At 42.8% G+C, this 22,738-nt stretch overlaps 1 protein-coding gene across 1 annotated transcript in view; it reads left to right on the top strand.

Annotated features, from left to right (window-relative positions):
* RNF145 (ring finger protein 145) overlaps positions 1-22,360 on the top strand; it is a 49,863-nt gene extending 27,503 nt beyond the window's left edge. The window contains exons 4-10 of the mRNA XM_065409325.1: positions 4,062-4,297; positions 8,809-8,984; positions 14,048-14,188; positions 15,529-15,711; positions 18,043-18,190; positions 19,078-19,434; positions 20,713-22,360. Coding sequence (XP_065265397.1) covers positions 4,062-4,297; positions 8,809-8,984; positions 14,048-14,188; positions 15,529-15,711; positions 18,043-18,190; positions 19,078-19,434; positions 20,713-21,159 — 1,688 coding nt within the window. The 3' untranslated portion in view covers positions 21,160-22,360. The remainder of the gene's footprint in view (positions 1-4,061; positions 4,298-8,808; positions 8,985-14,047; positions 14,189-15,528; positions 15,712-18,042; positions 18,191-19,077; positions 19,435-20,712) is intronic.
* Positions 22,361-22,738: the final 378 nt, after the last annotated feature.

The following is a 22,738-nucleotide window of genomic DNA, read 5'->3' as shown; positions in this document are numbered from 1 at the left end:
ACCTAGAAGCAGCCAGGACAGGTCGCCGCTTGTGGGAAGCCACCCGAGATGAAAACCCCCAGATCCCACTCCCCAACCCGCTGCCCCAAACTCCCTCCCTCTTAGTTAACCGGCATTTTTCACTTCCTGGCACCCCTCATACCTCCAACATGCCGGATAAAACAGCTTTTACTATATTTACTACTTTGACTGTGGAGACTCAACTGCTTCCTGTCTACTTGCGGCTGCTATAAAAGGAAAACCATGTATGAGATGTGTAATGGGAACTGAGGCTGGCTTTATACAGAATGTTAAGGCTTCCAGGATGTATACATTTAATTTGTGCATAGGTTATAACCTGTAAACTGGTCCCTGCCCCAAAGTAGTTTATGATCTAATCTAATTTACAATTACATTTAAATTTATTTATGTATAGAAGTTTCTGTAGCCCTCATGTCTGCAGTGTTTGTAAATGGGCTTTCAACAGCCATTTCTTCCTGCAGGCCTGTGGCTCAGGCTGACCATTGCTGACTGAGATTGCTAATATATGCCTTAGTGCTGCAAACAGTATAATTTGAGGGTTGCCTCTTGTATAAACATGACATCCCATGAGCATGTTAGCTTTGGAATTTTCCCAGCTAAGTGGCTTTGGAAACTATGCTGCCCACAACATTAATCTTCTTAAGATGTAACCCCAATAGTGTATATTTATTTTAACCACAGTTAAAAAACTGTAATGGATTAATGTGGAAGAAAGGGAGAATTTGTTGGCATCAGCCTTTTGTGGGGAGGTGGAAGGAGGGAATAAAACAAAGACAGTTCTATATTAGAAATGATTTGGAGGAAAAGTTTACCATGTCAGCATGCTTACAACAAGTCTTCCATTAGGTCATGAGCTAGACGATTCAGGTTGCAAAAACTGTGCAGAAGTCTTGGGAGCAGAAAAATGGTTTTGTGCTCTCAGAGCTCAGGCACTCCACAGGAGACAGCCGTCCTTCTTCCCTACTGTCTCCTTCCCTGAAGAAGAGCGCTTAAATTCTGCAGGAGACAGGGTACACAAGCACTGCTCTAGTACATCACTCAGCCCATGGTTTCCAACTTTCAGAATGCCAGTGGGCGAGTGGATTTGTTGATGGTTATTAACAGTTTGTTGGCACAGTCTGTTCTTCTGTGTTTTGACATTCAGAACAAGTGCCTTTCTTTTGACTAATTATATCATTACCTTATGTTGTCAGTGGTTTTTATCACATAATACCACCTCCCCAAGATAATCTGACTGTGTCTTTCCAAGTTCTTTCTGTCTCTCTAACTATCTTTAACATGGAATGGGGAGTACCTTTTCATCAAAAGTCCTGTCATAGATCTTTTCAGATCCTCCCTGAAGGGGTAGACAAATGACACGACTCTGATTTGAGAGAGCAGATCAGAGCCTTGAGATAAAGCACTCCGTTTATTTAATTTGGTGACATGCAGCCTCCCTCCTGCGACAAGTAACTTTCAGTCAGTGCTTAGATTCCAAAGGTGGAAGAGGAGACTGCTGGGTATTCTCAGGGAGTTAGCATAACATTGATTTGCTACATGTTTGGCATGTTGATTAGTAAAGGAACGTGGTTGCACTACTTTCTGTTAGATGAGACTTAGATCTGTGGTCCTGCCCTTCAAAATCATGAGAGATCCGGTGACATTCTTTATAAGAGTATAAGGCTATGTCTACACTACAGACCTTACAGCAGCACAGTTGTACCGCTGCAGCTGCGCTCCTGCAGGGTCTCCCATGTAGCCACTCTCTCCTGTCGGCATAATTTAACCCACCTCCAGCGAGTAGTGGTAGCTATGTTGGTGGGAGACACTCTCCCACTGACATGGTGCTGTCCCCACTGGCACTTCTGTCTGTCAAACTTACGTTGGTCAAGGGGATGTTACTTCACACTCCTGACTGACAAAAGTTTTACCGACAAAAGTGCTAGTGTAGACAAAGCCAAAGGGGACTAAATTGGTGCTGTGGCAAAATTTCACTGTAGATAATTACGTCATGCCTATACCCAAGAAAGTATTGGTGTTAGTTTTGGTATTCTTTTGTCTACAAAGCTGGGTTGCCTTAGTTACTATGAGTCACAGTAACTGGAGTAAATCCAACTGTACAGGCAGCTGAGTAACAGAAAATTGTTAATGCACAGTGATGTGCTGCCAATAGTTGAACCAGGGCTCCCTCAAAGATTTTCCTCCCATCTGCTAACAAATTTCATGTATTGGGGACAGAGGCTGAGAGTGGGTTACAGGGAATGGACAGAGAGCAGGAAAATGATGAGGGAGGGACTTGGGGGTCTTCATTGTTTCCTTTATCCATTTAAAGGAAAACATTCTCTCAGAACCACAATCAAGGAAGGGAGGCAGCATGACAGGGCAAATATACTAAGTTTACTTGCTGGAAATGTGATATTTATGTTCCTGAGAAATATACTTTGAGGGTCTAGTGCAAAGTGTAGCTTGAGAGCAACTTTCACGTGGTAAATTAGTGCCCCAACTTTCACAATAAACCATAAATCAAGCTAATCCCATTTCGAAACAAGCCAATCCCTATGAACCCCAACACTCTGTGACTAGTTCCCCCGGCGTGCAGTCTGGGACTGTGGTGGGCCCGCTGTGCACCCCTGACTCTCTCCCCCCCCCCGCCCCTACTTGCCCCTTGCCCCTGCTTGCCGAGAGCCGATCCAAAAAAAGAAGCTACAAGCCAAAAACTAGTCAACAAGCAACTCACAAGCCAATTAAGCCAAAAACAAGCCCAATTTCTGATTTATTTTTTCCCCCGCAGGTTTGGCATGTCTGCTTGAGAGGTGTGTGCAAACCATAGAATCCTAGGAATGGTGTACTGGTAGGGACCTCAATAGATCATCTAGGCCAGTTCCCTGCAATGAGGCAGGACTAAGTGTTCTCTAGACCAGAGGTTCTCAAACTGGGGGGCATTTCGGAGGTGCAAGAGGAGCTTTGGGGTGGGATGGGGGACTTGCTGCGCACATTTTACCCGCAGCAGTGAATAGTCCAGGAGTCAGCAACCTTTCAGAAGTGGTGTGCCGAGTCTTCATTTATTCACTCTAATTTAAGGTTTTGCGTGCCAGTAATACATTGTAACATTTTTGGAAGGTCTCTTTCTATAAGTCTATAATATATAACTAAACTATTGTTGTATGTAAAGTAAATAAGGTTTTTAAAATGTTTAAGAAGCTTCATTTCAAATTAAATTAAAATGCAGAGTCCGTCTCCCTCCCCCCCCAAACCGGTGGCCAGGACCCGGACAGTGTGAGTACCACTGAAAATCAGCTTGCGTGCCGAAGGTTGCCTACCCCTGGAATAGTCCATGCCACTCTTACTTCTGTGCTCCTGCTGGGGGTGGCGCCTGCCTTCAGAGCTGGGTACCAGGCCAGCAGCCGCTGCTCTCCTGCTGCCCAGCTCTGAAGGCAGTGCCGCTGCCAGCAGCAGTGGAGAAGTGAGGGTGGCGATGCCATACCATGCCACGCTTACTTCTATGCTGCTGCTGGCAGCGGTGCTGCCTTCAGAGCTGGGTGCCCAGCCAGCAGCCACTGCTCTCTGCTCTGCCATCAGACTGAGCGGCCCGAGAGTGATCTCTGGATAGCCCCCCAGCCACTCCTTCTCTTCCTCCTATCTCAGAAAGAAATGACAGCATGGTTGGGCTTCAGAAACTCTCAGCCGTATGTACATATATGGGTGAAGCTAACGGGAGGAATGAAGAGATGATTTGCCCAATGGTCAGAGGGCTTGTTCCAAGGTCCTTCCTTTCATTGAGCAGATAGAAGCCATACTTAGTATGTCAGCCTTTTCTCTGATAAAACTTCTTATTCCGACACACAGTGAGATGGTATCCAGCATGCACACTGAGGGTGATATCATGTGTGAACCTCTGAAGATGCAGGAAAATCCAGTTTCATAACAGGTGTGCTGTAGTTAACAGAACTGTCATGGTAGTACTGGATATTGTTAGATGCTTTACTGGAAAGCTAAATTAAGATGTGTGTTTCCTGGAGGAGGTGAACAGCTTGCTATAAAATACTTTGTCATGTTTTCAGGTCAGCTGGTGGTATGCACCCTGTGCTCCTGTGTCATGAAAACCAAGCAGATCTGGCTCTTTTCTGCTCACATGCTCCCTCTGCTGGCACGGCTCTGCCTCGTCCCTCTGGAAACCATTGTCGTCATCAACAAATTTGCCATGATTTTCACTGGCTTGGAAGTGCTCTATTTTCTGGCATCGAATCTTCTAGTACCATATAATCTTGCGAAATCTGCATACCGAGAGCTTGTCCAGGTAGGCTGTACACTGATCATAACAGGTTCATTGGCTCTGATTGTGGTATTACTTTATATGTTGTGGTCTGAAAAAGCAGTCATTGCAAAATGTCTTCCATGGCTCAGTTTTGGGGAGTTAATTGTGCTTTCCTATCATTCAATATTGTGTTTTCTTAGCAATGTCCTCTTCCACTTATTTAACGTACATTGCAAGACAGCATGGACTAGCAGTTAGAGCAATGACCTGGATTCTAATCCTGGTTGATCACTAAACTTGTGCAACTTGCTTGACCTCCAGTTTGCCTAACCCATGGTTTTATTGGATAAAAACCAGGGCCTCGGTAGGATGGATGTTATAGTTGCTAAATTGGAAATAAGCTGCTCTTGGAAAGCAAATTGCACCCACAAAAACAATTGCAGTAATTCTGGTGTATATAATAATGCCCTGTGTAGAAAAGTGGCAGTTTGTAAGTATAACTTATCTTGAGTTGGAAATGAGAGATCCAAGAAAAAACATGAAACCAAGAATAAACTATGAATAACTTACACTTCTGGAATATTAAAATGCATTAGCAACTTTGTATACACATAAACATCAGTTTGGAAATTCACTCCTAGCAAAGGCATCCATTTTCCCATCGATGTGTGTAACTTTCATTAATGTCAGTTATGCAAGCCGGTTGAAAGAGAGACTTCAAAATTGGCTTACTGCAAATCAGAACAGACTGAAACATGGGGAAGCTTTCAGACCATTTTAAAAAGGAATTTCCTGGCTTTTGTCAGGCAGAGTAACTCTTGTCAAATTTTTCAACCAGCACCCGTGTACAAACCCCAGCTGTGCTACAAACCCCATTTGTAGCTTGATAACATGGGTTATTATATACTCTTTGGCTGCAGAGAGAGACAGGAATGAACACCAGTCCCTATGGAGTGCTCCAGTTCTGCCAGACATAAGTCCCAAGCTGCATATGTTGGCCCAGCAAAATGCAAAGTGACTGGGAATAATGAAGTTTCTTGTATCGTGAGGAAATGGAGAATTGACTGAGACTGCAGTTTCTATGCAGAATATGAAGATAGGCTGCCTCTCCAATGAAAACAATCCATGTCCTCTCACTGTTTTTAAAAATGGGTTCTGCCACACGTGCGTGTAAGGCACTCTGACCTACATGGACTTGCTTTGAAAACTTCAGAATTGTGTGTCTGGTTCTAAACATGTTCCAGAAGCTTTTGCTTGGCCCCTTGCTGAGCAGGCAGTGTTTTAAAAGTGACCTGTAAAAGGGGGGGAGGGAATTGGCTTGCACTCTGTTTTTACTGCTGTGTTGTATATAAAGAAGCCCTGAAAGGTTTTTGTGAAAAGGAATTTTCTTTTTTTCCCTTAATATTCTGATCTGATCTCGCCCTCGAAATCTTTACAGCTTTGTCTAGGCTAACCAACACGGCTGCTACTCTGAAACCTGTCATTTATCCTACAAACTTCCTGTTGTTGCTACTGCTAGCTGAGCCCCAAATGTGGTAGAAATGGTGGGACAACTAGTGTGGATGATCATCCTGCAGCCACTGGTGTTCTCACTGCCATGTTGCCTAACTCTGCTTAGGGCAGGTCAAAATGGCACAGTGGTAAAGGCTCTAGCATTTGCCAGATCTCTACTCTACACTAGGACTCCCACCAGCACTGTCCCCCAATGCAGTAACACTGGTGGGGAATTTTTTGGTAAAATTCCCTACTGCAGACCAGGCCCATCTGAAACTTGGGAATTTTGTTTTTTCTTAACACCTATTTAACCTCCATGCCTAACACATTTAGTTGAAAAGATGTTTTTGTCAAAGATTCAGTGCTCTTCATTTAAGTATGAAAGCTCACAATGCAAATCTGAGATGCCTTCCCCCAAGACAGGGGAAGACCAGACTTGACACTCTTCACATTTCTGTGGTGGTAATACAAAATCAACCACATAAGGCAGCAGGGTTTTTTGGGGAGATGGTCATTTCTGTACGTCATAAAGTAGTGCAAAAAAAGCCTGAAATCCAACATTGTTTTTTTGTAGCTTACCAATAAACCCATCTTAAACCTCAAACTGTTTTTAAAAGCTACATCAACAGCTAACACTTGAGGTGCAGTGACGACATAAATGTACTGTCAACTCTTCTTTCTTCTTTGGCACTTGTGTTAAGGACACTTCAATATCTTGAGGTTGTTTTAATGCCATATGCAAGCTCAAAGGAAAAGCTACTCAAGTGTTTGTTTTTGTCTATTCTCGTAACCACTTTCTCGGCCATTATAAGTGCGCTAATAAGATTGTTTTTATAATCACTGTAAAGATTTGAAAGTAAGTGATTTTTTGGGGGGCTGCCTCACTGACTCCCTTTGTCTTTCAAATCTGTGTTTACTAGTCAATGCAGTACTGTTTTGGCCTTGAGAAAAAATATTCTAGTACAAACTCTTCAAGGAGCATTGCTCACACCATGTTTCTACCAATTCCCTATGCAAATCAAGGGCATAACTCCTCATGTGTGGCTATGGAACAATTTGGAAGGTATTAACAACATGCTGCTAGAATAATAAGCAGCTACAGCTGAGAATAGTAGTGTGCAATATATGCTGGAGAGAACTTGCTGGAATTAGGAGAAATGTTAATGCCGCTGGTAATCTTTTTTTGGAAAGTGCCTCTGAGGCAAATTGCCTATGCCAACCTCAGCAAATGGGGACAGTTGTAGTCGTGTTGGGCTGCATATTTTGATTATAATCTGGTTTAATTGAAAGCTGGAAAAAACAAGAATCACCCTTTTTTAATTTTATTTTTAAGGAGCTCACTTCTGTGGAAATCTAGAGCCTATTCCAGAAACAAAAATCGAGGCAAAAAAATTGGCCCCATTTTAGACCTGTTGTAAGTAGATGCAACTCCATTGAAGGTCAAGGAAGATGAATCCGCTTATACCAGATTGGAGTTTTGCCCTAACCTGATTTTAACATGACGTCCTCGTCATCCTTTGCCATCACTTGTGATAGTTGCTGACTTGAGCATGAATTATTCAGTGATAACTTAATCCAGTAGTTGTGACCTCACCGTTGTTTCTGAGGCTTTGCAGTTGTAGTATTGCAAACAGTAGTTTGTAAAACCAGTGGAAAAACGTGGGGGAAGGGGGATATTAAAACACCCAGGACCAATTTTTAGCTTAATCTTCTGAACCCAACAGCTCTGGAGACTACGCCCAGAGGGAGGATGGGCAAAAGCAGCTTGTCACCTTATGTATCCTGGATTCTGGACTTTGGGGGCTGGTATAAGTTTAGAGAACCTGCAGGGGCTGCGTACAAGTTACAGAGCTTCCCAGAGTCCCCTGCATTGCTCAGTACTATAGGTACACCCCCTCTCTGTGTAGGGTTGCTTATGTTGGTCCCATTCTGCTCCTGTGCCACGGGAATCTTCCGCAGGGCCATTGAAGCTCCTTTGTAGTGCCTGAGCACGGGCTACTTTTGCCCACCAAACTAGTAGGCTGCTTGTTAATCAGCTATGATAGAAATTACATTTCCAGGACCTCAGTGTAATATGTTCTAACGTTTGCCAGGGTTGACAGGCATCTGCAAATAACCTGATTTGCCTACTCAATCTTTCACTGTCAAATACTAGTACACCTCTACCCCAATATAATGCGGTCCTCGGGAGCCAAAAATCCCTACCGCATTGTAGGTGAAACCCCGTTATATCAGGGTAGCGGCGGCAGGGCTCTAGCAGTGATTTAGAGAGCCCGGGGCTCTGGACGTGGGGAGCCCAGGGCCCTTTAAATCACCACCCGAGCCCCGCTGCCGGAGCCCTGGGGTAGCGGCGGCAGAGCTCCAGCGGTGATTTAAAGGGCCCAGGGCTCCCCGCAGCAGCCAGAGCCCCGGCCCTTTAAATTGCTGCCCGAGCCCCACTGCCGGAGCCCCGGGGTTACCACGCTATATGCGAACCCGTGTTATATCGGGTCACGTTATATCGGGGTAGAGGTGTAGTTACATGCTTATAAAGTACAAGTTTTTCTCTAATTCTCGTCTCTTAAAATACATACTTCCTAGTGGGTACTTGTGATTCTTGTCTTGGCTGTGAGAAACAGACACTTGATTTAAAATAAAGCCATGAATAATTTCCCTGTCACTTTTAAGGGATTAGCCTTCCAATCTGAAATTCCAGCTTTCTGAAAATTGCTCCATAGTCACCTAGTATTAACATTGTACAAAGAGTAGCATAAACTTTAAAAGAATTGCTGTCCAGACTCTAACAGTCATATGTTGCAAATGTGCCAATTTTTAGATATTTAGCCTCTGCTTTGAGAGGTGTCTGAGACACTTAGCACCTGCCTTTAACAAAAGGTCAAAGAAGTACAAAGTCAAAAAATCCTTGTAACTGACCCGCTTGTGCCACATGAATCCGACTCATGGTTTGAATTGCAAATGAATTGAATGTTTGTTTGTTTGTTTTTTCTATTCTGTTATCTCTGTAAACATACAGGATGTGAACAAATACAACAAACTGGTCTTGTCTTTGCCTTGCCCAGGTAGTGGAGGTGTATGGTCTCCTGGCATTGGGGATGTCTCTGTGGAACCAGCTGGTGGTCCCCGTTCTATTCATGGTGTTCTGGCTTGTCTTATTTGCTCTTCAAATCTACTCTTATTTCAGCACACGAGATCAGCCTGCCTCAAGAGAGAGACTTCTCTTCCTCTTTCTGACAAGGTAATTAACTAGTGTCCATAATAAGCTGTTTTCTGTGCATGCATTGTTTGTATTCCTGAACTAATCTACTGTCTTCTACAAAATGGAATGGTTTAAATCAGCTGTCTTCTTCTAGTCCCCAGTAAATATTTGTCCGTATCACGAAGCCCTCATGCATATTAGTCCAGTGAAGCCTTTTGCTTCACAGCAGCTCAGGACAAAAGGGTATTAGCAGAACTATGGAAAAGCTCCCAGTGAATACCAAATATAACTTAGTGATGGGCAAACCACTGTACACTCAGCTTCAGTTCAGAAGTTTGGTAGGGCTTCAAAAATTTGAATCCGTGAACTCCGATATCACCAGCTGAGGCTAGCTAGCCCATTCCTCCTCTGGTACTTGTCTGTAGGATTGTGTGGAGGAATCGATGTGTCTGTTGGGTCCTGGATGCTTTATTTTCAGCTGTGGTATGCAACACGTTCTGGAGTGCATCAAAACCTATGCCATAACTGAAAGTTTAGCAATGAACAACGACCATGGGGAATTCCATCCACAATGATATCAGCAGAATCAGAAATAAAGCCAAAAAACCCCAAACTTATTGTCCTCAGGAAGGAGAGACTTGGATTATCTTTCTGATGGTGATCCTAAATATCCCAGTATGCTACTCTCTTCCCCAATTGGATTGCTCTTGAATCTAGCTTTCAGGGTATTGGACTGGATTCTCTAACAAACTATTTCTGATGATTGGTTTGTACTGAAGGGTGTCTTTATTTAGCAACCCACATTCTTATGGACCATTTCATCGGCAGAGGGGCATTCTCAGTGCCTTTGGTGCTTGGGAACTTTTCATACCTCTTCTGTCTTGTTTTTGGCATTCATCTTTCTACAAGATTTAAAGAAAGCATAGGAAAACTATTACGCTCTGTCTCCAGTCATTCCCTTACTAGATTATGACCCACCAGTCTTTCCCTTCACCCTCTTAGTGCATTTGGGACCTTCTTGTCTTTCTACTAAACCACACAAAGAAGTTGATACATTGCCAGCATCTCCTAACTCTTTCTAAAGGTTTGTTTTTAGAATAACCTGTTTGACACCACAGCCTCAGCATCAAGGTTCTAGAACATTCCTATCACTTACCTTTCACATATGGGCCTTGTCCATCACAGTACTCAAGCCCTCTGAATTCAGTGTCAACTTAAAATAAACAGAGAAACACTAAGGGTTTGAGCGCATTACATACTAAAATGTAATGCAACACAGTACTGATGGCATTATTCAGCATTAACAGAGGTGATTAGTTTTCAGTTAACCCCCCCGCCCCACTTTATTTTACACCTCCACTGAAGTTTTAATTTTGCACAAAGCAGAATATTGACTTTACCAAACTATAGTGTAGCAGTTGCCAGGGATGTGGGCTGCCTGACCTAATAAGGCTCTTCCATCTCTAATTTCTGTGATTGAGTTGAAGAAATTGCAGGGTAGACGACCGGTTTTTTGCTGCTTGTGAAAAACTGGAAAATTTGACTCTTGTTACTAGGGGCAGAAATCGGAGAGTCCCTTGACAGCAGGAAGGTAAAGAATCTGGGGATGATGAAATGGCTCTTCCTCGCAGAGAAGACCCAGTATCTCCCACATCACTGAGTCATTTAGGCTCCGAGCTCCCCACTGTGCTTAATACAGAAGCCTGTGCTCTAGTAATTTGCGTACTCTGTCTGGCCACAGGCAGAGAGCAGAGGCTTGTACCACATGGCACAGCAGGGGAGCTTCGACTTTCTAACACACCTCATGCATTTGGCAAATATTGTGGCTATTTCTACATGCACAAGATCTCCAAAAGGAAAGATCTCTAATGCCAGATTGACACACTCAGTGCAAATATCACTCTGAACCACCGTTGGTCTTTGCAGGCATGAACCATCAGTATTCTAGTTACTGAAATTATGTACCTGGTGCAATCTAAACCACTTCCGGTTCTAGTGTTTTAGATTCTGGAATTGTGCCATAGAATTGAGGGGCAAGATGTGAATGATCATGAATCAATCCATGTACATCAGGTAGAACTTGCCTGCCAAGTATCAGAATAAATCTGTATCTTCATAATAAGTGAGAGTTAAACAGGATGCCATCTCGAAAATATTACTTGCCAGACTTCCTCTGTGCAGCCCAAAACATGAAAGCACCAGCCTTTTTCTCGTAGACTCAATTTCATCACGATCTGGGGACGTGTTTCCTCAAGGCATCCTTCCTGGTGGGTTTTTGGCAATTGCTGTCATCTTTTACCTGCCCAGGAGCAACACACACAACCAGGAGACTTTTATACCAGTGTTGTGGGGGGCCAAAGATGCATTGCTTTGCCATGGTAAGAAAATGCAACAGTAGCACTCGTTTCTCTTCTGAAGAAAGAAAGCTCCAGTAGCAGGTTTTATCTCTGACAGCCTAACTGTTTAGGAGAGGAAGTTAAAATATCATTTTATGATATTTTATGACAAGCTAATAAAGATTCTGTAGTCAGCCAGAAGACTTCACTGTACTGCAGTCTACTTAGTAAAATGGAAAAATGTTTCTCTGCCAGAAAAGAGCAGTCTGTGCACACGTGCCCTTTATAAGCAGTAATGAATTATTTCCTAGAGCTGTACAACTCCAGAATTCAAGCAAGAGCAATCAGAGTGCATTTAATAGCAATGTTACGCTTCCACAAATGCACAACAAACAATAACAAAACACAGCCTTCGTTGTATTTTTTTTGAAGATGGCAAGAATTCAAACCTTCAGGACAGTTACAAGCTCACACCTGTGGGCACATAAGGATAAATCTGAAAGCTCTCCAGTCAGTCCTTTGTTTGAGGTTTTTAAGCTCCTCTGAGTCCCTTACATGGTAAATTATCTCCGCTTAAACTTCATTAGGGAGGGTGGTAGCTTACTTGCTAGAGGGGTTGAAAGTTCTTGATTATGGAGCCTACCTGGAGGCTCAGCTATGGTGGATCAGACTTCTCCTTAACTATCGTTCCTTCATTCCTGACAACTTTGTGGGGGGAACCCTGAAGTTATTCAAAAATACCTTGCATAGCAGGGGCCCTTAATATTAAACATCGCACATGACCAGTACTGAGAGGGACAAACACCAGCCCAAGCACAGTTCCTGGAAGATAGTCATCCCTTACAGAGACCTACACCGTTTTTGGCCAGTTCTTTCCTATTTACAGTCACACCAGAGCAACATACTGAGAACTTTGAGGAGTCACTAGAGAACCATTGTGCCACGATCATCTGGCATAACTCTTATTTTCCAGCCAGTTACACAGATCTGTCTCTTGTGCACATGGAGTTGTATGCTTATTGTTTTGGTACTGTAGACGTGCCCTTCTTTGCTGGGGGTTCTGGTGATGGTGAGTGTTCTTAGAAGCCAATATTCCGTTACAGACTCTGTTTTCTCTATCTTCCGAAAGAGCTTGTATCACTCTCACTGGAGGATAGGGAGGATTTGATGAGTTATCAGGAGTACCCCTTGATTGTATGATGAGTGAGACTCTTCCAAATTCTCTGCTTTGGGTTTCTTTCAAAGACAACTACCATTCATGTGCAGAGGCATAGCCAGGAAGTTAATACGCTTCTAGTGGGCAGCCTATTCAGCTACAAAAGGCTTTCATGCCCTATCAAATCGGGGAGGGGGGATATTTTAACTTAAAATGTTGGATTGCTGAAGAATAAGCAGAATGATCTGTAATAAAACTTGAGCTGTTATTTAACATAGACACTTTAAAAAGAGATGACCTTCATTTGTTGTGTTACCTCTCTGGTGCCATATAAAACATTAAAAATGGACTCAGAGTACCAGTGCATCTATTTACTGTTTCCTTTGTTCCATTTAGTGTTTCTGACACAAGCTCTTTCTTGGAGCAATTTGCTTCTACTTGACCCAGCAGTGAATGAATTAGAATGCTGCAGTGTGGCATCCTAATAATTTCTCTGGGAACAGCCTGATGTCCTGAAGGAACCAGGATTGCTGTTGTAACCAAAGGTGCCAGAACGTGGCCCTGAGTTGAGTAGCTGAGGACTCCCTGGCATTAGAGAAAGCAAGCATAGAGCAGCTCCACACCACTGCTTTCCAGCTCTGCTGACATTGGAGATGGGGAGGGGGGGGGATGTATAGCCAGAGCACACTGCATTCTGCTGATCTCTAGCAGTGTGATTCCCATTAAAGGCCGCTGTACTCTGGAGAAACACTGAGACTGCTTTAGACTGCACTGGGCCAGGACTACAGAAAACCGGCCCCAGGATGAGTGAGCTGAAACAGCTCTTTGATTCCTCAAACTTGGCTGCACCCAGCTCTTGTGAATCCTCAGCTGCAACCTTGTGACTTCACAATAGTAACAAGTCAAAGGAGAAGTAGGCCTGAGAGCGAGAGCATCATGTGTTCTCGCTCAGATAATTGTTTAAAGACAACCTGTCTTTTTGGTATCGTTTATTTGAAGTTTGTACTAGACCTCTTTTGTGGGTCAGCAGTAGTGTGGAACATCAAGATCTCAGATCACTTTTCAGACCAGAATTATGAAAAACTTTGCAATTTATTAGCCATTTTAATAACCGTTTATATGAGCACTATATAGTGACTGGCATCCTGGCAGTATTGCAATGGGTGGGAACTAACCAATCAAATCGATCTACTGTAACTTTGCGTCTCCTTGTGGTAATTGGATTGAAATGTCATTAAGTGAATTGAATGCATCACATTTCCATGCCTGAGAATGAGTGCTCTTCTTTATTAAAGTAAAAGCAAGATAGCACCACCATGTGGGGCTGTCTGGAAGCACAATCTGAATGAGCAATGGAGAACCACCTGGGCTTGCTTATCAGCTGATAGAACTATGCATTTGTGACTGAGTAACTGTGAATCTTTGACCTTTGATGTCCGAGGAGAAAATAGTGGACTGTGCTCTCATGTAATTTTGTCATAGAAAAACATGCATGTACTTGTGGGGCTTCTCATGTTATGTTTTTAAGCCAATCCAGATGTAATTTCAAACCAGCTCAGACTCTTAATTGAATAAATCTTTTTATTAATTAAACTGTGTTTTCCCCCTAGCATTGCGGAATGTTGCAGCACTCCATATTCACTCCTGGGGTTGGTGTTCACAGTCTCCTTTGTTGCTTTGGGAGTTTTGACTCTCTGCAAGTTTTACTTGCAGGGCTACCGAGCATTCATGAATGACCCGGCTATGAACAGGTAAGTGCCTGACACATATTTAGAACTACATAGAACTGAGGTTGGCATTTGTTGAACTGAAAGTTATTTTTAACCCACTATAAACTCCTTAGAATGCATAGGAATTACGACAGGCTTCTTATTTATTAGTCCAAATACACTATGTTAAAGGGTTTGAGATGGAAATGTCTACCATGAATCTTAGAATGGCAATCGTACACTGTATGTATTACAGTACTGCTTCTCTTTGGGATTTTAGATTATTTGCAGTGTTTTCATTGGGATGAGTGACTGAAGGAATCTTCAAATGTTTAGAAAAACTAAATGCTTATGTAGTTATATTTTAACTTCCTGGTTCATTCCCCCCCCCCCCCCCCCCCCCAATGTAACTACATGTGAAACCAAGCTAATCTTTTGTGGAAGATTTACACTGGTCAGCTAAAAGTTAGTGTGGGAAACTGCCAAAGAATATAGGCAACTTGTTTCTCTTGTGCTTGTCACAACTGTCTGACATAAAATTGGGAGTTTAGTTGTGGCACTGTGGGTTAGTATGTTAGCTTTTACCGGGAGTTCAAATGCTGGTTCAAGCCACAAGTGAAGGACTTGTTTGTACTTTGGGTTCCGAGGTGAGTACGTGGGAACTGCAGTGAATATAAAATGAGGCTGCCCAGGAATGGCGCAGGAGCATTGTGTGTGTGGGGGAAACAGTCATGCATAGTCCATGCTGTGCTGTAACTGCTTCAAGATAGTGTCATTGTCTCCACGTCAGAAATATTAAATTCACTTTCAACTTCAAAACCAAAAGAGTGAAAGTGGGGCATTCAGGGGACTCTTTATTCTAGAGTTTCTGTGAGCGACATTGGAGGTTGTTCTGTATATCTAAGTCTGAATTCACTGCTTTCAAAATGTACCCAAGTGGTAGGACTCCAGACAGGGATGTCATTAAAGAAAAAGTGAGACAAGGCGGGTGAGGGAATATCTTACAGAGTTCTTCTTCAGGCCCGGCCCAGACCTGAAGACCTTGTCTCTCACCAATAAAAGAGATCCCCTCCCCCACCATGTCTCTCTAGTATCCTGGGACCAACATGGCTACAACACCACTGCATACATTAAAGAATAAAGGTCAGCAAAGCCTCTGAAAGCTACAAAGAAGCGCAAGCAGTATTTTTTAAAGAAATATATCCATGTTCATGTCCTGAGGTCATACAAGGCAGAAAGAAATCTTAAGATAGAATCAGAAACAAAGGACTATGACAAACTCTGTTGATTTCATACATGCCAGACTTTTATTTTAAGATGAAGCAAAATAATTAATGCTCTGCATTTTATTTTCACTTTCTCTTCAAAACACCAACCCAAAGGGGGATGACAGAAGGAGTCACTCTCCTGATCTTGGCAGTGCAGACTGGTTTAATCGAGCTTCAAGTTGTCCATCGTGCATTCCTGCTCAGTATTATTCTCTTCATTGTGGTAGCATCCATCCTTCAGTCCATGCTGGAGATTGCTGATCCCATTGTTCTGGCACTGGGCGCTTCAAGGGACAAGTAAGAGATGCACTTTCTAAACTGAAAGCTATTTAAAACTCTTTTTTGTAGAGGTGAGCACACTGATGTATGGCCTTGGGGGCTACCAAAAGGTAAGTTGTGGTGGTCCACATTCTTGTAGACTAAAGAATAAAAAGGTTGGTATACAGACTGTTCTAATTTCTTTGCTCCTTCTCCCTGCTCCCTTCTCCCACACACTCTCTCACTGTGATGTACACCAGCACAGAGATGATTTGCAACATGATTCCTTCTGCTGAAGGAAAGTGACATGGGTCACATGGTTCTAATGAAGAATCATCCATGAGCATGTCGTACAGTCTGCACAGGATCACATTGCAGTGCAGCCACTGGCACCGAGTTCTCTGTGTATTACATGACGCAAAGGAAAGTCATCACCCCCCACCGTGAGACACTGAGCCCTGCTCTTGGCCAAACAAAACCCCAGTTCAGGGTGTCACGGAAACAGCCAGTTATTTAATAGAATCATGGGGGGGGGAAATCCTACTAAATAATAATAGTCTCTAGATTAACTTCAGGAACCTCAGGCTTGGGGCACACAGGTTGTAGGCCTGGAATGGGAGGTGTCTATGGTCAGAACCCGAGGAGTGGAAGAATGGAGTCTTGTGGATGTTTTGATCTGCTGGGTTTTTTCCTGTTATCTTTGATTTCTTTGTGTTTCTTTGAGGAGCTTTATTTGTCTTTGGTGTTCTGGCATGAAACTGCATTTCCTATGTTAATTGCATGTCTCTCTTTCCCCTTATGTAACCAGTAAGCGTTATAAATAAAAGAGGAGGTTTATTTATATCCAGTGAGTCTGTTTGGCTTAGAGGTTGCTTGTGGTCAACACAACTCTGTGGCATGTTAACTCTAAATACCCTAACAAAAGGAAAGGGGAGTAGAGCCAGGAGATGAGTATCTGGGTCTCAAACAGATACAGTTTACTGCTACCAGCAACTAACTATTTGCCAGCTCCAAAGCTGAATTTGTAGGGAGTTCTGAACAAGTGAGGTGGGGAAGCCTTCCCCCACCCCCTGAAATAACACAGGTATTTACAAAATTCAGTTAATTTTAGAATTTTTTTTTCTTCTAACCCTTAGCTGAGGTCAAATTAGGGTAGTTCTCCTCTCTCCTTTCTTCCCTTCTGCTATCGTTCGTCAGTTTCAGTGTATCTTATTTCTGGCACTAAATGGGTGTAAAAATACATCAGAGAGAGCTGCCGAGTAGCACAGCAAGTAACGATTAGAGGCATTGGAAAGATTTCCAAATGGGATGCGAGTGAAAAGATTAGGACTGTGTAGGGGAGAGATTAGTAAAAGGGGACATGATAGAGGTCTACAAAATAATGCAGATCTATGTGTTATAAAAGGGAGGGGACAGCTGGCAGGGCTTTCACTCTGACTCAGGAACTTGCTCCCCTTTGGTCTGAAATAGCCTGAATTTGGTGACTTTTGGGGTATATTGCAAAAGACACCCGTTTGAAAGAGTCTTTGGAGTAGGCTGAGGGTATGCTTCCTTGATCACGGAGAGGTAGATGGCTGGGCTGTTTGGCTGAGTTTCTATGGAACCAATTTCAGTGCTGCTGAGGTTTAACTTAATTGTACTTATTGCATGATAAATTATGGTAAGATAACTAGAGCCTTGGAATAGATGTCATTATTTTTTAAAATCTAAATAAATACAATTCATCGCTTTTCATAAGAGCAAGGTGCCATTCGTTAATACTGAAGGCAACAGATTTAAAACAGATAAAAGGAAATACTTTTACACAGTGTACAGTCATCATGTGGCAGAGAGTTCCACAGGTGGTTATAGAGGCTAGCAAAGAGTCTAGTAAGAGTTGAAGTATGAGATGTTTTTATGGAGGAACTTCTGCAGGTATAACAGATAGCATTTAAAATAACCTTACAAACCTTTATGCTTCAGAGCATGACTGCCTGGAGTGGATTATTCCATAATTGTTCTAACGGGATTTCCTGGATTTTCATCTGAAGCATCTGGTATCAGCCTCTGTCAGAGACAGGAGACAATTAATTTAACCACTGATCTGATCTGCTGTGGCAATACCTATGTAACTTACTTGTAGTCTTTAATTTTTGCCTTTGTCTCACTGAGGATGCAGCCTTTCCACTTTGTGCTGAGAATGGCACAGGGCAGAAAGAACTGAGCATCCCTCAGAATAAATGTCTGTCTGTGCTGTGAATCAGACTGTACTTGAGGAAATTAAGAATTCCTTTTCTTAATGTAAAAGCCTTCAGCAGAGACAGACGCCACTGTTCTCTGAGTGAGAGGATGCCAGTTGTCTGAATCGCAACCATTGCATTGTTCCTGCAGGAGCCTGTGGAAGCATTTCCGTGCAGTCAGCCTGTGCTTGTTCTTGCTAGTGTTCCCAGCGTACATGGCCTACATGATTTGTCAGTTTTTCCACATGGATTTCTGGCTGCTGATCATTATCTCTAGCAGTATTCTAACCTCCCTCCAGGTAAGGCACACTAGCCTCATGGTAGTCCTTTATTTATTTTTCTCCCTAAGGTAACAGGCTATGACCAGAACAGTGCTGGGGGAAGTATTAGAGTGCAGAAGCTGGGATGTAAAATCTTTTATTTATCTCTACTTGTGGCGAGAGTACTCTGGTGCTGGGCTGAGAACACAGGGAACTAAAATATTTATTGTAAATAATGCTGTAGGATTGCAAGGGCATGTTGGTTATAATAAGAAGCTTCCAAACGGCACATAGATTGCATCATTTTAGGAGACTTCCAGAGGCGATCTGAAAATATGTTGGTGGCCAAAACATGCATACATACGTACTTTCCTGCATGAGGAGCGTGTATCCTCATTTTCATTTTTTAATTCACTAGTTAAAAAATAACGCTTGGAAGCTTGTCACTTAATGGCTTTTTGTGTGTGTGCACCTAGTCACTATCCATGTCTCTAAGGGCTTGTCTACACCATGCACAAGAGAAGTGTGATTTCTAAAGTGCACCAACGTGTCCCACACTAACTGGCCCATGTCGACCCTAAAAATTCCCTAGTGCACATTAATGTAGTGCTGTTTCAAAGAGTGTTTACACTGATACGCCTGTGCGCGTTAGAAATCACACCCCTCTAGTATGCGTTTGCTGTGTGGACAAGCCCAAACTACAGCCTGGATTCAGCAAAGCACTTAAGCATGGGATTCCCTGGTATTTAAGCACAAGCTTCATGCTTTGCTGAGTAGGGATGGATTTAGCTTCTACTTGAAGTTAAGCAAGTATGTGGCTGATTTGGAGCTTATATGCTTCCAGGTGAGGGAGGCCCCTTGTGTACAGAACTCTACTTACCCTCGGGACCTGAATGCTAAAACCGTGTCATTCTGTCTGTTTGCAGGTGCTTGGAACGCTTTTCATTTACGTTTTGTTTATGGTTGAGGAGTTCAGAAAAGAGCCAGTAGAAAATATGGACGATGTAATTTACTATGTAAACGGCACCTACCGGCTGCTGGAGTTCCTCGTGGCTCTCTGCGTCGTGGCATACGGCGTCTCGGAGACTATCTTTGGCGAATGGACTGTGATGGGCTCAATGATCATCTTCATCCACTCCTATTACAATGTGTGGCTCCGGGCCCAGTTGGGGTGGAAAAGTTTTCTTCTCCGCAGGGATGCTGTGAATAAGATCAAATCGCTGCCCACTGCCACAGAGGAGCAGCTGGAGCAACACAATGATATCTGTGCCATCTGCTACCAGGTGTGCAATTCAAGTAGTAGCACTGTAGGGGAGTGACTCTTATTAACATACCTTTGGATGGTCTGGAGTTCGTCTCCGCTGCTATAACGAGTGCAGTGACTTTGGTTGTGTTTCAGTTGCAGTCCCCACCGAGTGCTGCTATGTGTAATTTGGCTTAGTGCAGAATTGGAGAGAATCGTTGCACTGGAAACCTAGAACAAACTAACATGGAAATTAAGGAATTTAAATAGAGCAGAATAGCTTTTTTGTTTTGTTTGTTTTTTAAATCTGTTTTCAGATTTGACTAAAGCAAGTGTCGTACTCTAGAAAGTATCTGAGATTCTTACTCATTTCCAATGAGTTTGGGCCAAGCCAGTCTCAATAGTAGAACCAAACACTAACTATTTTTTTTCATTGGGGAGACTTCTCTTACGCTTCCTGTAAGATTGTATGTACTCCGCTAGCCAATGTCTTGTACGGTTTCATAGAAACAATTCAATCTCCATGGATTGTTAATTCCCACTCTTGCTTAATTTAAAACACTGGTTATAAAAGAAAAAGAAACCTAATTACTGTAAGGCGAAGGGTTAACATAAGCCAACAGAAGTAAGGAAATTAGAAGTTAACACTGGAAGTACTATCTTTACCACACCTTGTGCTTTGAAAAAAAAAAATACAGATGTGCTTCTTTCCTCCCTGGGAAATCATGTTTGTTATGAATGGAAGGGAAAGAGTAACCCTAGGATGAATGCAGCATGATTTTATTAAGATTGGATTGGCTCCAAACTTGGATTCAATGATCTGAAATGTTTATTTAAAACAAAAGCTTACTTTGCATTTGAGTAAAAATCTCTGCTCTGACCTCTGTGGCTTAGGTCTAGGCACTTCATTTCTGCTCTGCTGCTCTCACACCACGGTGGGTGACTTACACCTTTGGGTTTGTCTTTCTGCCTAGTACTGTGTAACCCATACCCTACAACTACTTCCACAAAGAATTGTAAATAAGCATTCCTTTGTGCTCGCTTTTAATCTGTATGGGGCTGACTTCCATGGGGTTTCAATTGTTTTGTCATTAAGTCTCATGAGTTCTATCACTTTTTTTCCTCTGGAAACTTACTGGTCTTGTGCCAGTTGAAAGTTATGTGGAGGCTTGTGTGAATGTAGAAAAATCATTACATGTCTTGCCTTAGAATTTCCATCTCCCAGGGTAAATTTGAGATCACGTGGAGTATATAGGGTAGTTCTGGGAGGACAGGGTGTTTGGCTGTTGTGTGACATCTTGATTTTTATTATTTTCAGGACATGAAATCTGCTGTGATCACACCATGCAGCCATTTTTTTCATTCTGGTTGTCTTAAGAAATGGCTCTATGTGCAAGAGACCTGTCCTTTATGCCACTGTCAACTTAAAAACCCCTCGCAGCCCCCAGGGCTGGGACCAGAGCCAGCTCCACAGCCAAACCCTGGAGCAGAGCAAAATACTGTTCATCAGGAAGCAACTGAACATCTTGGTGTTGAACACCAGGAGGAGAAAAATCTAAGAGAGAGCCCTAGGGACAGTAACGGACAGGTGGCTGAAGGGTCAGATCACCAGAAGCACTCTCATGACACCAAGAATGATTCTCAGAGTCTGGATTGTGACACTTGCCCTTTTGAGGACAGCCAGGGGGAGATTATTGCGGAGGAACCGATTGGAGGCCAAGAGGAGGTTCTCACTCAGGACCCGAGACTTTCTATCCAGTTCTGAAGTGGCAGAAGATGATGTTGGAACAGACCTATGTCAGAGACCCGTGCCTGACTCAGCAGAGAGAACTTGCCCTTCCACAATTGTGAAAAAGTTTAGCAATTAATGCTGGTCAAAATGTATTTATAATATCCCATGCTGATTTTTTGTGGGCTGCCTGGTAGAGGCAATTCCAAGGAGATTCAACTGAAATGACTTCAGAAACTGCCTCTGAATTGCAAGGGAGGGAGAAACTGGAAACACATGAAATGGACACAGAGTATTTTCAGGGGGTGGATAAAGGGGAAGGTGGAGAAGTAGGGGGTGTGAGGTGAGAAAGAGACAAAACCACTAGCTTGTGTTTGGAGTGGGGAGGAACCATCAAACTGAACCATGTCCCAAGGTACCAGTGAGAGGTTAGAATGCTTTGGCCTGTTTTTCTGCATTGACTGGAGCGCAGCCATGATTACTGACAAAATTTTGTACAGCACTGAAGCCAAAATCAAAGATGTAACAGCATTGATTGTATTGGAAGATGGAAGCACTCTAATACATTGTGTGTATGCTTTGGGCATTTTTGGTGGGGCAATTACATTTGCATTCATGTAATCTATAGTGACTCTTGACTTTTATGACGGAGTCTTCAATATTTTGATGTATATGAAACTTTTGTTAATATATTATGCACAGTATGGGCCATGTGAAGTAAACTAAAGCTCTAATGAACACTTTGGCCTTCACTGCAAAGTGCAGGAGAGTGGGATGAGTTTTAGGGCACAGATAGAGGCCTTGCAATACTGTTTGATCCTGGGTAATGTTTAATTCTTGCAGCTGAATTAAAACAGTGTTAAACTCTGGCAATATTTGCACTTTTGGGAATGAATACAGAAATGTGTATGATCAAACGCCGCAAATGCCACTTTTAAAGCAGTTAATAGAATTTGCACCTTTATTCTTTGACACGCACGTGTCCGTACTTAAATTTTTACATTCATCATGGCTTCAGATAGAACTGGGGGGGGGGAGGGGGGAAGGAAATTTTTTATGTGAATTTTGATATGAAAAGAAACTAGTCACTTATTTATACAATAGGCTTGGCTCTGAAGTGTTTTTTTCAAAATTGGTATTCTTAACGTGAAATGTGATATGATTTTATTTTTAGTAGTAAATTTGGATGTAGACGAACAGACATAGCTGAATGTCTTAATAAATTACATTTGAAGATTTTTACATTTGGTGATGTGATTCTTAAGCAGAAGGTGGTACCTGAATGATATGTGCATGCAGACTGGCTGCTGTTCCAGATAAGCTTGCATTCTCCTCTGAGCTCAGCAGATCTGATACTCACTTCCACATGTGCTGTACATGTGTAACAGTGCCATTCTAGCCAAAGACAATTCTAGTTGTTAAAACCTGTCATTGCCCCCAATGCCTTAACCTTGAGGAGCAGCTACAAAATGGTATGTTGTGTTCTCTCTGCCCCCCTCAGTCCCCAGACTAAGCATGCTGCGTCCCACAAAAACAACAAGGAGTCCGATGGCACCTTAAAGACTAACAGATTTATTTGGGCATAAGCTTTCGTGGGTAAAAAACCCACTTCTTC

The sequence above is a fragment of the Emys orbicularis genome, chromosome 8 (assembly GCF_028017835.1).
Source record: "Emys orbicularis isolate rEmyOrb1 chromosome 8, rEmyOrb1.hap1, whole genome shotgun sequence".
NCBI classification, from domain to species: Eukaryota; Metazoa; Chordata; order Testudines; family Emydidae; genus Emys; species Emys orbicularis.
This window is presented reverse-complemented; position numbering and strand designations above follow the sequence as displayed.